This window comes from Nasonia vitripennis, chromosome 2 (assembly GCF_009193385.2).
Source record: "Nasonia vitripennis strain AsymCx chromosome 2, Nvit_psr_1.1, whole genome shotgun sequence".
Taxonomy (NCBI): domain Eukaryota; kingdom Metazoa; phylum Arthropoda; class Insecta; order Hymenoptera; family Pteromalidae; genus Nasonia; species Nasonia vitripennis.
Genome location: NC_045758.1, coordinates 8,587,104 through 8,602,295, shown reverse-complemented (window position 1 = coordinate 8,602,295; position 15,192 = coordinate 8,587,104). Strand labels below are relative to the sequence as shown.

General features: G+C 31.8%; 2 protein-coding genes across 6 annotated transcripts; both read left to right on the top strand.

Moving 5' to 3' along the window:
* The first annotated feature begins 1,899 nt into the window (after window positions 1-1,899).
* Window positions 1,900-10,767, top strand: LOC100119096 (ELKS/Rab6-interacting/CAST family member 1). Of its 5 annotated transcripts, none has more exons than XM_031923124.2 (30): window positions 2,175-2,410; window positions 3,381-3,563; window positions 3,673-3,869; window positions 3,997-4,012; window positions 4,861-5,079; window positions 5,151-5,330; window positions 5,923-5,979; window positions 6,061-6,204; window positions 6,284-6,322; window positions 6,414-6,530; window positions 6,606-6,698; window positions 7,005-7,094; window positions 7,177-7,302; window positions 7,380-7,439; window positions 7,519-7,656; window positions 7,736-7,831; window positions 7,915-8,046; window positions 8,118-8,324; window positions 8,396-8,530; window positions 8,609-8,653; window positions 8,723-8,806; window positions 8,888-8,980; window positions 9,052-9,210; window positions 9,284-9,376; window positions 9,469-9,525; window positions 9,595-9,684; window positions 9,775-9,921; window positions 9,996-10,091; window positions 10,176-10,238; window positions 10,329-10,767. In XM_031923124.2, exons 1-30 carry the CDS (start codon window positions 2,210-2,212, stop codon window positions 10,488-10,490), a joined length of 3,519 nt encoding a protein of 1,172 aa, XP_031778984.1. In that variant the 5' UTR covers window positions 2,175-2,209; the 3' UTR covers window positions 10,491-10,767. The 5 variants fall into 5 exon arrangements, with proteins under 5 accessions (XP_031778987.1, XP_032452409.1, XP_031778984.1 ...); XM_031923125.2 differs by having other exon boundaries at window positions 5,929-5,979; window positions 10,329-10,759; XM_031923127.2 differs by lacking the exon at window positions 4,861-5,079 and having other exon boundaries at window positions 1,900-2,410; window positions 10,329-10,759.
* Window positions 10,768-10,888: 121 nt separating this feature from the next.
* On the top strand, window positions 10,889-15,160 carry LOC107980714 (intracellular protein transport protein USO1). Its single transcript, XM_032596520.1, has 13 exons — window positions 10,889-11,401; window positions 11,649-11,696; window positions 11,778-11,875; window positions 11,954-12,176; window positions 12,258-12,386; window positions 12,475-12,561; window positions 12,628-12,717; window positions 12,801-12,914; window positions 12,986-13,156; window positions 13,387-13,533; window positions 13,655-13,923; window positions 13,999-14,209; window positions 14,285-15,160. The coding sequence occupies exons 1-13, from the start codon at window positions 11,360-11,362 to the stop codon at window positions 14,474-14,476; spliced, it is 1,821 nt and encodes a 606-aa protein (XP_032452411.1). The 5' UTR covers window positions 10,889-11,359; the 3' UTR covers window positions 14,477-15,160.
* Window positions 15,161-15,192: the final 32 nt, after the last annotated feature.

Below are 15,192 nucleotides of genomic sequence, written 5' to 3'. Positions count from 1 at the left end.
TCGGATCGCTGCTGACGCCTGGTGGATCGTTAGCGGGTTATATGGAACGAAGCGGCACGCGTTGTAGGTAGTAAGCTATCCTAGCAGCTACTGTGTTGCAGCAGTCCGAGTCCGAGGAGGATAATTTAATATCGGAGCGCACGCGAGCTGAGAGAGAGAGAGAGAGAGAGAGAGAGAGAGAGAGAGAGAGAGAGAGAGAGAGAGAAACACAGTCAACGGAGCGTCATATAAGCGGCCGCGTGCGCTGTCATCTTTTGCCGCCCCGCTGTCGACTTTTATCTCGCTCTGTCTCCGTCGCTTCGATCCCCCGGCGCATATGATATCGGCAGCTGTCTCGCTCTCTTTGTTAGTTGTGGCTATACTGCCTCCCTATATTCTGCGACTACCCGCTCCCTTCCTATCCCGTCTGTGCAGCAGCTTTGCTTTTCTCGCACCCGCCTATACGTGTTTTTGCGTGGGATGGGGAGAGAGAAAGAGTATCATAGAAGAGTCGATCGGACGTTGTGTAGGTACAGCATACAGCTATGGTGTGTATTATACACTTGCACAATGCACACGTAGACGCCGCAAGCGGATCCCCTCCTAGATTTTATTGCGCGCGATGCAGGCGCATTATTCCGCTCCATTATTTCTTTATCGCCCGGCCGTTTTTACCTGATTACTGGAGCAAAATTGATGCTTATAATATAATTTTCCGAGTCCGTGAGCTGCAGCGCGCGCGCGTGGCCATCAGCGTCGTTTAAAATTGTATTATCGATTTACGCCATCAGACTCGGACATATATGCGTATTATGAACAGTTTATTAATGATTGTAAATTTCACCGGTTGGATTGTGCAACTTGTATTACAGCCGGAAAACTGTATGTGTCGGCTTGCGTAAATTGCAATTATAGCTGACTTAGCTTTCTTTTTTTTTTGCTGCGCGATTTTAGGATGTAAAAAAAAATATTGAAAGGCATTTGATTTTGCATTAGAAAATCAAGTTTTGTGCGGGCAATATGATACCACAAAAGAATTAATCCGGGCGGCATACAACGCAGGGGTATATGGGTAATATAACCGCACAGAAAAGCCATACAAGTTTCTTATAGGAACAGTAAAACTATAGTCTTTCTTTTCAAATAACTGCTCTTTGCAAAGTGCTTATAAAATTATTACTTTTAAAGGAGAAACAAAAACTCTTCAACAGATTATGCACAATTACGAATTGCGTAGTATTTATTAGAACCAAAATTTCTTTTCAAATATTGTTTCGAACGATTTTATAATAATGGCGTATCATAATTGGATATAATAAAGAAAGAAGCCATATTTTGAATTAATATGGAAAATTTGCACAGTCGGTAATTGATAGGTGTTATGCGTCGATATCGCTGAGTATAAAGTCACGTGATTGGTCAGCTCGCAGTTGATGGTCAGTTCGAGCGGGATTTTCAAAACCAGAGTAATATAGCTTTTCAACGATCGTCTCAGTAATTTTTATTTTCGGATCGATTTCACAAGTATGAGCGATTTATAATCACAAATCATTGTTGTTGATTCTGTAATCGGCTTCAATCAACAGCACAACCTTGAGAAATAAAAAAAACCGCACAACAAGATAACGTCGTCCCAAACTTCAAGAAGTCGATTCCCGGTGCGTTTTTGTAGTCATATATACCTATATAATCCAGTATCGTAAACATGTTACATATCTAAGCTTCGGTAGTGTATATAAGTATAACATACACGCGGCAGCTCGGCAGCGGCGCAGCAGAGCGAGAGAGAGAGGGAGCGAACGTGCGGAGCCGAAAAAAGAGAAGAGAGGAGAGATAGCGCGCGCCCGCGCACAGAGGGTTCTCTCGTTGTCTCCGTCTTTCTCTCTCCCTCCGAAAACTCGATCCCTCCTCGCAGCTGCAGAGGTCCCGTGTCGCGCGCTCAGTTCGGTCGCCGCGTCGCGATATATCTCGCTGGTGTACTGCAGCGCAGCAGTCTACTGCTTGCCCTATCTGCGTCTGCGTGTGTATGCATATATATAGTGCGCGACATACGTTTACGGATTACGGTATACAATCGAGCAGCAGCTACTTAGACACAGTCGTGCGCGAAAAATATGGCGAGCTAGCATGTTGACGTTCAGCACCACGCCTAGGACAACGGCAAGGATATAGGACATCTTCGTCTTCCCATCAGTGGCTCCTCTCGCCACTGGATCTTCTTCCACGAGTCATGTTTCCGTCCCAGGTCGGCGGCTCGCCGCCGTCCACAGAACAGCAGCGGGAGAGCTGTGCCTTAGTAGACGAGGCAATCGAGCAGCCCTGCACCGAGAGGGATGCTTTCCAGATCCTCGAGCAGTTCGAGCAGGTCTACCAGAACAAAATCGACCAGGTCGAGACCGCAGCCGATGTCACCGACGCACAGCGAAACGAGGTAAACAAGGCTTTGCTTGGAGCAGTTTGTTTACACGCTCTCGCGAGCTTGAACACTCGGTTCTGAAGTCACTTCGGGGCTTTAAACTCGTCGATTGCACACTGCAGCTTTATGATTTAATTTTGGACGTTTAAAAGGAAGAATGAGATGTGTTATAGAGATGAAAAATGGGCCATGGCATATAGACTCCAAACTTTGTGCTGTCTTTTCATGAGGGCAACTTTTGATTGACGATGAGAACAAACATTTGCAAGTTTAGCTGAATGTACACAAAAAAATGATGCGTTTGGGTAACTTGTAAAGTTTGTTTTTAGTATATTAAATTATGAAATGTAGAATGTGTGCAAGAAAGTACTATGTTGTACTTATTTTGAACAGTATAATTTAATTTATTTATGACTTTGATTTGGTAAAAAATGATTCTTTTATTATTCATTTATTATCCTGAAAAATTATGAACCTATCTCAACCTCAATTTCAAAATAAACTAAGGAACTGGTGAAAGTCTTCATGTTGCTAAAAATAAATACCAAACAGGGTATTGTAGAAATAGCATCGAATTGAACAAGACGCATTGTTTTTACAACAAAACACAATGAAAATTAAGATAAAGATAAAAAATATACCATTATTTACTTATTTATTTTTGAATATGTTTACAAAATTATCTTTTAAATAACTCATTTTGCTTAACCATCGTATTTTGTTTGCATTAGAATTGCTTGTTAATAGAAATAATCACTACATTCAGGAAATTCTATTATTAAATCCATTCACTGTTTTGCTGCAGTAAAATAATTTCCATGGGCGCCATGAAATTCAGAATATTGCAGCAGACTGCATTCGCTAAAAATAGATTACTTTAAGACTTTAAATAGAATTGATGTTCCAAAGGGACTTTTTGGCCCCATTTACCAGATGTTATATAGAAAGATTCTAATTATCTAGACTCACTGTTTATTATTTACAGTTAAAAGTGAAAATCATGATGGATTGGATCAAGGATTTGAGAGAGCAGAATACATTGTTGATCCACACTGTCAATGATCTTGAGCAAGCAGCTGTTCATAGGGTGAAATTATTAGAAGACAAACTACATGAAACTTCACATTTGATGACACAGAATATGTCACTACCACATAAATCTGAAGAGGTAGTGAAGCAATTTTTTTTCTACTATTCATTAAACATTCATTGAAAAAAAAACAATTATTTAAATTATGCATTATTAACATTTTAATCAATTGTTCTGCTACCCACAGGATCTAAATGAAATGGCAAAACGTATTCAACAATTAGAAAGTGAGCAAAGCTGTTTGCAGAAAAATGTAGAATCATTCCAAAATGATATTGACAGCCTTCTTGAACTCATCAAACGTGGCCGAATGGAGAACAATTGGAATCTTGAAGGATTAACATTTCATCAAATCCAACCATCAGATATTCCAGCACCATCTGAGTAAGTTTTTAATTAAGTTCCTACTTTATTGTTAAAAATTGATGCTATATAATTAGTGATTTACAAATATGAAAATAAATTATAAATTGTGAAGAATATTGGAATAAATATTCTATTTTTGTTTCAGTTGCACATGCGGCCAGGTAAATTATAATTTTACTGCAATTATACATACAAAAAATTTTATCATAAGTATGCAACCATACCATACAATAATGTTGCAAACTAATTTGCTTAACCAGCTACTATTAACTATAAATATATTTAGATGAACATGTTTTTTAATGCTTGTCGATAGCTGTGTGTTGCCAGTTTACATTTACGTACAATTAATTAGCCTTAAGCATGGTCAACCTTTATTCATTAATTCTGCCCTGTCTTTATTCATTAAATCAGCCTTCATAGTTTAATAAGCAAGGTTTTTTACAAATTGGTAAATTTTTGTTTAAATCTGTAATGGTCAAAAGCTTAACAAATTCAGAAAGTTATGGTTTATTCGGTTTTTTGACAGTTAACATTTTCAAACAGGAAAAAGAAGATGCCCAAAAATGTAATTATCGTAGTTTTATAGCTCAAAAAGAAGAAAATGAAAAGTTATTGTTGTAAGTTATGTTACAGTTATAAGACAGTAATTATACATTTTATAAAATCTTGCTAATGTCAGCCTTGCTTTTATCAGGCAAATACAAAAATTAGAGGATAATAAATCTCGGCTTGAAATAGAACTCGAGAAAAAAAATAAGAAAGTTGTAGAACTTAGAGATTATTTAGTTTATACATACTTCAAAAATCAAAATTATTCTAATGATTTATTAAGTGTAATTAGCCCTGTGAGTTAAAAGTTTAATTAAGAATCAAATGACGTTAACGCATAAATAAAAATAAAATAGAGGTCCTTCTATTACATTAAAATTATATTTTTGTAAAGTAATGTATTTTTTAATTACATAATATTAGTAAGCTACTTTTAAGAAATTTTGTTAATGTTCAGATTGGCTGTGTAATAGATAATCAGGAAAACGTTATTAACAATAAAGATTTAGAAATTGAAAATCTCTATAAGCAGTTGAATAACATTGAAAAGAATTACAATAACCTTCAGCATGAATTTAAGTGTAAAATGAATGATTTTCAAAAAACTATTGAAGACAATAGTAAACTACAAAAGGAAAATATTCAACTTCGTGCATGGCTTGCATGTGAAAAAAAAGTTTGTGTTTTTGATTGCTTTTGATTTTCAGATAAACCGTTCAAAATTTTATTAATATTTTTATTTTTTAGGAATCATCAGAAGCACGCGAAGCTTTAGCGCAAGAAGTGGCACAAAAACATGATTCTATTTTGGAATTGAAAAAAAAGATTTCTCATCTTGAAGATCAAATACAAGATTCAAAATCAGCATTGAATTTTAAAGAGGACATAATAAGTCATTTGAGGCTTGATTTAAAAGCAGCAAAAAGTGTAAGTTTTACGTTTAATACAACCAAAATTACTATAGATTCTTCGTTCAGTTTTTAATTTGGAAATATTTTTGCAAGAATATATATATTTAAAATCAAAATTTTGTCCAAAAAAAATTATTTGTTTTGGAATTTCCAGTTATCTACAAATTTCCCATCATATCAGTTTCCTTCTATCCACCAAAGTCCTACATGTGAAAATTACAGATATTATAGAACGTATTGTAAAGATCATCATAGAATACAAGATGATTTAAACACAAAATTGCAAAAACAAAGAAGATATTCTAACAAATCAAACAAATCGAATAAACAGGCTGATAACATAATTATTGAATCAGTAGAAAAATATTTGAGATCAGAAAGTCAATGTTCAAGATATTAATGTATTACAAATATCCTGCTTTATGCTGTCTTTATAAAATAATAATTTATTGATCAGTAAAATTATTTTTATATCTCATGTACACATTCAATTTTCTTTTCAATGCGTTTTAATCTGTTAATGACCTTGATTATAAAACAATTATCGTGTCATTGTTTCTTATTTTAGAATAAATGTCATTAATCAAAATAACTGAATTCTTTTATAGTTTCAGGGTTCTGCTGCACCCAGACGAGTAAGAATTGGCCATGACTCTTCTCAACTAGTATGTTGAATCGTAATAATGAATATTAATAATTTTATGAAAGCCTTTTCGCTTAATAATTACTGCAATAATTTTTTACAGTTGGAAGATACAAATTTGGAAGAAAAATTGAATGATGCTATAAGACAAAAAGAAGAATTAAAGAGTTTACTTGCTTTGAGGGATATCGAAATTAGCAAACTAAGGACAGGCAGTGAAAATTCTAATGAAAATATACATAGAAAAGTTAAAGAAATTCTGAATTTTTTAATAACAAATTTGTATACAATGACACTTTATTAACTCTATTTTTTGCCTATTTTAGGTTGCCCAATCTGCACATAATGTTTCCATAGAAAATCAGGTAATGCTAAAAATATTTCTCTTTTTGATTAATCATATCTATTAAACAAAATTTAATAGTGATTAACTTTTCTTATATTTTTGTTTAATAGGGTGAAATATTGACCTTTTTAACAAACTTATGTGTATCAATGGCAAAAGATATAGAAACTATTCTTAGCCTTAAAATGGAACATGAGACTGTATTAACAAAATTAGAGGAATCTAAGGTGGTTTTTCTAAAAATTAATATTAAATATTTATACTGCTTATTTGATTTTTTAACTGTCTTATATCTGTTTCAGCTTAAGTATGAAGAAGATGTAGCTTTAGCTAATGAAATGTTACAAGATATGCAATTATACCTTCATCAATACAAACATGAAGTATTAAATCCTGTAAGTAATAAATAAAATGAATGTTAAAGGTTTCTTGCAGTTCTAGTTAATTTATAAACTTTGAAAAAATTAGTATGCTCAAATTAATACATGTATATAATCACCAACAAACAAAAATCTTTTTACTCCTGAAGATTAATTTCTCGAAGAAATAAAAGAATATCATTTTTGGCATTGATTAGGATTTCCTGTCAATGAAATAGTAATCAACAGTAAACTCACAGTACTCATAAATCAAGCTCAATACCACACGTTTCGCTAAGAAAATTTTGATATTGTTAATAGAAATATTTGTTTTCTTTGCAGGACGAGTGCAATGGTAACATGAGAGAATGTATTAATACAATGGAAAATAAGATAATTCATATACAAAAGTTATTTCAGAATCAATGCGAGGTGAATAATGTTATGCATGATATTTCTTTTATCGTGATAGTGATGTAATTTAAATTAATCGAATAAATCTTTGTTATTTCAGAGATGTGTTAAAGAAAATTTGTTACTAGAAATGAACGAAGTTATTTCGAAAGTATTGTCTGGTATTCAAACTATATCAGAAATTTATGAAAATAAAAATAAATCTATAACGTCTATTGAGATTTTGGTATTTATCTCATGATTGATCGTAATTTAAAATATGCTTACACAACTTAATGTTATTTTTTGGTTTATTTCTTACAGATAAAAAAAAATAGTGCAATATATAATAAAAATACTTCCAAAGAATATGAACAGAAAGCTGTAAGTTATTTTCATTCTTTTATTAAATATTTGTACATTTAAAAAATGTATGAATTCAAACAAAACCATGCATTTTTAGATTTTTACTGCTATTCTACAACAATTCCGTATGATGGAAGAATTCAGAATTTGTACAGTTGAAGTACAAGCTGCAACTGAAGACTTGCGAGAAGAAATGACTTCTGTGATTTCCAATTTGAATGCACGACATTGTAAAGTATGTATTTCAATAATTAGTATTAGCCACGATTGTGAATATTAGATGATAAATATATATCTAAAACATTTTTGTATAGTATGTAGAACTTACTAAAATGGTGAGCCACGTACAAGATTATCTGACAAGAACTAGAGAGAATATATCGGAAATAATAAATCGTTTGGAGTTACAGGTAAATATATCCATTCAGCTTACTTGTACACAAAACACTAAACTTATTTCTGAGGATTCATCAGTTTAAACTTATTTTCACAGGATGAAGAAAGAGCTAGGCACAATGAAAGAATCACAAATAATAGAATAAGATTGAAAGATATAAAAAATGAGTTCAATCACACTCAGTCTGAGTTAAAGAAATGCCTTAACAATGTACATAGTAATATTCAGGTAATTAGAAATATGTAAACTAAAAACAAAAAATGTAATAATACTTACTAATTTAAAATATTTGTTTATAGCATTCTAATTTATTAGGATATACAGAAATCTGCACATGTAATGATTTGCTCACCTCAGTAGTAGAAGAAGTAGAACAATTAGTATGTAATTTGCATACTTTTCAATCTCAGGGATGCTGTGGCTTATCAACAATGACAGAATTGAAAAAGCAACTGACCCTTATGGAACATAATGTAAAAGAATTAAAAAAGAAATGTGATCAAGTAGTAAGTAGTTAATTTTTTTTCTTCGATTTTCATATATTACTAAAAACCAAAATTTATTATTTTTTACTTAGTTATTAGAAAATGAAGCAGCTCAAAAGTCATTTACGGATAAGTCCAAACGTTTAGAAAAATATGAATGTGAAGTTGATAATTGTCATACGAAAATGCAAGATGTTCTTGAAAACATTATTGCTATTAGGGATAAAGTATATTTTTGTTTTGTACGAATATATCATTATAACATTCGTAATACGTTTTTGAAACATACATAATTTTTGTTGTAGATGAATGAGTTTGAATATATTAAAGAAGTTGATGATTCTTTTGAGGTAAGTAAAATTCATTCCCATCAAACTTTTCTTTATGTGCTTGGCTTGTATTGACTTTTTAAATTTTAGAGTACGAATGAGACAATAAAATTAAAGGAAGAAATACGAAGTCTTCAAAAAGAGTGTGAAGAATTGAAACGTAAATTATTGCAGGTTTGTTCTACATTCTTTATGCAATTAAAAAAATTATATAAGAAAAAAAATAAATTTTACTATTTTTTACTAACTTTACAGGAATCAATTAAATGTCAAAAAGACGACAGAGTTTCAGAATGGGAAAATAGGATAATTGATTTAAAAGATCAAATTACAGTATTACAAAATGAGGTATACTTTTATGAATTTTATTCTGTGAACGGTTTGATATATTTGTTAACAAAATCTCATTATTTTCTCAGATTAAATTTAAACAAGAAGCAAATATTTTTTTAAAGCAAAGTCTTGAGTCACTAGAAAAAGAATTAGAGTCCATGCGAATGAAAGCCGAGGCCTGTCGACGAGTTTCTTCAACGGAATCATTCGAAATGAAAAAAAGGATCTTCGAATTGGAAAATTTGGTATGTAACGCATATTCAATATCTTAATATCATGGCTCTTAAAATGTAATTTAATTTTAATAATCATTTATAGTTAAGAGTGCACAATGATACAGATAATAATGTTAAAAGTTTAGCAAATAATGAAACTGATTCCAAAAAATCGCAACAGCGTTTTGATTTTTATGTAAGTAATTTTTATTATGTAATATTGTTTATCTTTTGGTTTTGTATAAATGCTGGTGTGAGATATAAAAAGTAATGTTATGTTGAGAATAGACTAAGGATAGACTTGTTGAAGCTGCAATAAAGCATGGGTTGCAAGGATCACATGAGGTATGAAAATATTTATACACAAATGATTATACTTTAATTTTTTATTAAATATTTATTTGCTTATTTAAGAATATAGCTCAACTTTTAAACGTGTTGCAAGACACTATTCAAGCAATAAAAAGTGGATTACAAGAACTTAGTGATAAACTTAAAAGATTGGTTAGTAATTATTTATCGTTATTTAGGCAAATAAATATAATCAAGCAAATAAAAGTAAAATTAAAAAAAAAAACTAAAAATATATTCTAGGTTTTGGACGGCTCGTCACATACTTGCAATTCAAGTGAATCTGTTAGGGCAGCGATAGAAATTTTAGCAAAATACGTGGAAAGTATTAAGTACTGTTCTTTCGAAATAGAAAAGATTAAAGCTGCTCTCTACTCGAAGGATAAACTCGTAAGATGATTTTTTTTTCAAAATTAAAATGCAAACGAACCGTTACACAATTAATTTTTTTACATTCAATGCAGATGGAAAATAAGGATGAAATCATAAGAATCCAAAAAGATTCCATTACAATATCACAATCAGAGGTCGAAGATTTGCACAAGACACTGCAAGAAAAGGTATACGTTTACTTCTATTTTCGTTATGAATCTTTGGTTTCGAACTCAGTTATGCTATTTACTCACCGTTTAAATAATTTCCAGATTGACGCACAAGAAAAAGCAATTACTGAGTGTGAGAAAGAAAAAAGTCGGCTTAATAAACAAGTACGTTAATTTTATTATAGTTAAATTAATAATAGAAATGTTTAAGCATATTCATGGTAATATAATGGTCTTTTTTCTCTTTCTGGACAGATTGAACTTCAAGTACAAACAATAGGTCACTTGCAAGAGGCCGTTGTCGAAGCCAAGAGGACTATCGACCAATTAAGTAACAAAGCAACGAGTGACGTGAGTGAGCCCTGGACTTCCGTCTCTCCTACTATCTTTAATCATAGCAACGTGCACGATGTTTAATTTAGAATAGAGAATTTGTCGTTTACGTGTACTAAAAAAACTTAATATACGCTGGCGCATCTTGAATATTCAGGAAGCGTTAAATGAACCGTCAGAGATGAAAAATAACTTTTTGATTTGTAAATATAAGAAAATTCAAATCGGGTAGTAAAAGCCAGTGGTACAATGTTGGGAGTATTGATAGAACGTCTATGTCGAGCCGAAGATATAATTCATTTAAAAATAATGTATAAAAGATATTAAATTGGGTCGCTACAACTCAATGACAGTTAATCGACAAGCATGGTTTTTTTTAATTTATCAAACTCTTGATCCGTCCCCCTTTTCCTTAAAACCATTGCGGAATATTTTTAGTTTTACGATTTCCAGCTTTTAATTTATACTAACGCAGTGTGCAGTGTGCTAATATATCGAAAGACGAATGAGTTTTTAAACTCAGTTTTGAGTGCTATGAAATCCAACGGATTGCGCATGGTTTGTACATACAATAAATACGAGTAAGTTAAAGCTCTTATCTGTGGCTTGTAACCGCGTTGACAAACACTCTTAATTTCCAAATAAAAAGAAAAACAAAACATGATTTTTAGAATTTTAACAAGGGTCAAATAATACGATCGTTGAATTTGTACCTCGCCGAGACTCAGAGCCAGTACAACGATTGCTATAGCGAGGTAAGATTAATTTTTTCCATTCTGGATTAGTTCTGTTGCGAATATGTGAATATGTTGGTTTGTGAAAATATTTTCTATATTTTATTTTAATTACAGGCTAGCGAACAAGCTGCGCTTTTAGAGCTTCAACGAGATGCTATTAGCACACTGCAGAAGAGGATCAGTCTCCTGAAATATGAAGAATTCTTGAACGCGTTTATGTTGCACTTTATTTATTATGTTATTTTGTTAAAATATCAGGTATGTTTAATGTGCTCAAATAATCCAAATGCACACCGTATCCCTAATGTTTTTACTTGCGTATCTGATACTGGCATTTTATTCTACTAATTAAAAATAGATTGTTATTCAAACGTTTCAAATAAACTGTCCAAAGTCTGATTGTATTGCATTTGTTAATGAGTTACTTTACATTTTTTACTGTATAATTAAGTAAAAGTAGAACATATTCGAAAATCTTTTACTAATGGCTAAAATTTTGTTACAGGAGGAGTTAGATTCTAAAAACCAAAAATTTTCAGACATGAAATCCACGGTAGGGTATCACATTAATTCTTTTTTAACTTAAAAAAATTAATAAGCGGATTGAACGTTTTATTTTCTTCTGCCTTGGTAGATACATGAACTAGAGTATGCAAAAAATGGTTTGGAAAGACAATGCTGTAATCTTCAAAATAAGAATGATAAAGTATACGAAGAAAATGATAAATTAAGGTACGCTCTGATACCAATAAATTTGTATTTTTTTTTTCGTTCAACAAAAGTATTTTTATTTACTTTGACCGAATTTAGGAGTAGTTATGAAAAATCTTGTAAAGCATTAGATTCTGAAAAAGAGCAAATTGAAAGGTTATATATTGAGATTAATGACTTGAAATACCAGTTGCAAACTTACAAATTTGATTTTAATATAATTGAAGAAGAAATGAAGAAAATGGGAATGAGAGAGTTATCCGTTAAAAATTTTAAGTCAGAATTAGAAGCAATGCGTTTAAAAAATGAGCGATACAAAAAGGTAAATAAAAATGCATTCAACACAATGTATAAGTACTTGCAAACGCAAAGCTTTCATTTATAAATTTGATTTTAATTGTAGACTGTTGAGGAGTTAAAGCTTGATAAAAACTGTTTGACGAAAAAATTAAGTGATTTGAAAGTACAAATTGAAAAGTATAAGTCGAAAATTACTCAGCATGAAAACGAACTCTCTTCTGCAAAGGAAAAGGTAAGCATATAATTTTTATTGGCAAACTTTGTATCAAAGTAAGATAAATAGGTATTTACCTAAGTTTGTTAACTGTTTCAATTTTCAGATAGAAGAATTAGAAAATGAATTAAGGAACGCTGAATGTCAAATCTATATTATGAATTTATATTTGTTAGATCAAAAAAATTACCAGGTATTTTATATAAATCATTTTTAAATAAATAGTAATTTTTATTATTGATTATCACTCAAATTACAGAAAGAAAATGAATTTTTAAAAATTAAACTAGACGCGATGAGAACCAAATTAGATAGTGCGAAAATAGAGGTGAAATGTTTGCAGCAAGAGGTAAAAGCAAATATTTATCATTATTATGCTGTTACCTGATTTGCACTACACCTTTAATAACTACATATGTAAACATGTTGCAGTTACGTATCGCCTGTGCTGAATCAATGGAAATGCAAATACGTTATACAAAAACTTTGAAAGACTTTTGTGATCACGCAGTTGAACGAAAACATTTGGAGCCTTTAGAGCAATCGGTAGTTTGCAAGCTATTAAGGTGAACAAAATAAAAAATTTGACAATTATTTATACAGGATATTGTTTTTAGGAGAATGCTGCCTGTCACCGATCTAAAGTAAAAAAGAACGATGAATTCGAAGAAATTTCAAAATTTAAAAAAAAACTCAAAGACACTGAAGAAGAGCTTTCTGCAAAAACTGAAGCGTTATCAGTGGTTCAAGCAAAATTCAACACGTGTTCGTCCAAATTTGAAAGCAGTGTGAGTATAATATAATTAATTATTTCAAGAATAATGTCTGAAAGCATTCCACGATCCATTTTAATTTTAAAATCTTACCGAATCAAGCTATTTGCTTTTTATTTTTTTTTATTTTTTACAAATATTACTTCTATGGTTCGAGATCATTCCAATCGATAGAGATATTCCCTTTCCATTTCCCCGTAGACTCCTCCAGAAACCGTTGTGAAAGGGTGCATTGACTTTCGTAGGAAAAACGCTATAAAGACGAAATAATGCTGCTGGAAAAGAAGCTTACCTGTCTTAACCAGAAGTTTCAAACGTGTACAGAAAAGAATGTTGAGCTGCTGCGTCAAAACAAGTCACTTGAGGAAAACTACAATAAGTGCATGACTGAGGTAATTGTTAAATAAATATGCGCGCATTTCTGTACGCGTACACGATTATTATGAAAAGTTAAGCAAACAGACTTATATAAAAATCAACAATGATAAACTACAAAATTATAAATGACTTTAGTTGGAAGACATAGTTCTACAGCTGGAAGATATGCAGAGTTCCATTGTCGAGTTAAGGACCGAATGTGATACCAAGACGCAATCGCTGGACTGTCTTTCGACGGAGCTCACCAAGATGAAGGTAAGTCGATCCGAGGTCTGCGAAGAAACCAAGTATGTGCTCGGATGGGTACGTATCTGGATGAAAGAGCAGAAGCGCACGGCCTGCACTCTCCAAGAAAGATTACGCGACAAACAGCAGCAACTTTCACATATCAGCAACGAAAAGAGGTGAGCTGATTGAAGCTATTCTTATATTAAATTCTCGTAGTGTAAACATGTTGAAGACAATCGTATTAATTCCAGAAATTATACGACTAGTATAAAGCGTCTGAAACGAGCTAATATGACTCTTAGGAAAAGACTAAAATTTATACGTAAACCTGCAACGAAACAAGCGGCTGTAGTTTGTAATGGTCACGCGTTAGCCTCGCAACAAGAGAAATCGTTCGCTAAACGAAACGATGGAAACTATAAAATAAGTGAGCCAGTTGCAAGTTACTATCATTTCAAAAAGGTAAGCTCACATAGGGAATATTTAAAAACACAAATCGATAACGACAATCACACTCACGCAAAGAAAACTTTTCAGGAATACAGAGAAAAGCATAATGGTATTATAGAAAAAAGTTCGACCAAGGGACACTATAAGTGGTATCCCGGTTTAAAATACTTATCGAATCAGATTCCGAAAATTTCACAAGTCAATAAAAGCATACAACTGGCCAGACAAACACACGAAGATACGACCGATGGCGGGTATATCACTTCTAGCGCACGATGAAAACTTTTTAAGCGTGTAATTTTTGTAATCACATTTATTTCATATAATTGTTATAGAATTTTCATAGACAAATAACTTGATTCTTTAGTAATATTACACATGCGGCTCATATTAAATTGACTACACGATTTTTATTTAATTATATTTGTAATTATATTTTTTATGAGTGAATATACCATAGTTTTTTATAAAAAATACATCTCGATTCAGTTTGATTCAATGATTCAAAGGATGTGTCGTATTACACTTCGATATTTTAAGTATCAAATTATGACTGGGAATGCATGCTGATCGTAGTAATTCTAATTTTTGCATGTACGAAGACCGAAACATATCAAGCAGTTTATTGCTTTCAGAAAAAGTGAATACCATGTCGCTTTCTGGCGGTTTCTACAATATTTGAATATACGTTTATAGAACATCATACAAACTAAACTTGTGTAAATAGCTAACCAAAAATCCATGAAGATAAATGCTGTCTGCGAAAAAAGCATAAACCTCACGTGCTGTCCGCCAAAAATCGGAGAGGAAAAATCGATGAGTTAAATAAAGTATACCCAGTATTGACGATATTCCTTTTCCAGAAAAACCATTATCTCTGCAATTATAAATCAATATTGTAAATACATGCATAGACAAATTTTAACGGTTAATAAAAATAAATATACTTTTTCTAGAAAAAGAGAACTGAAACTAAATCATTTACTCTAAACATA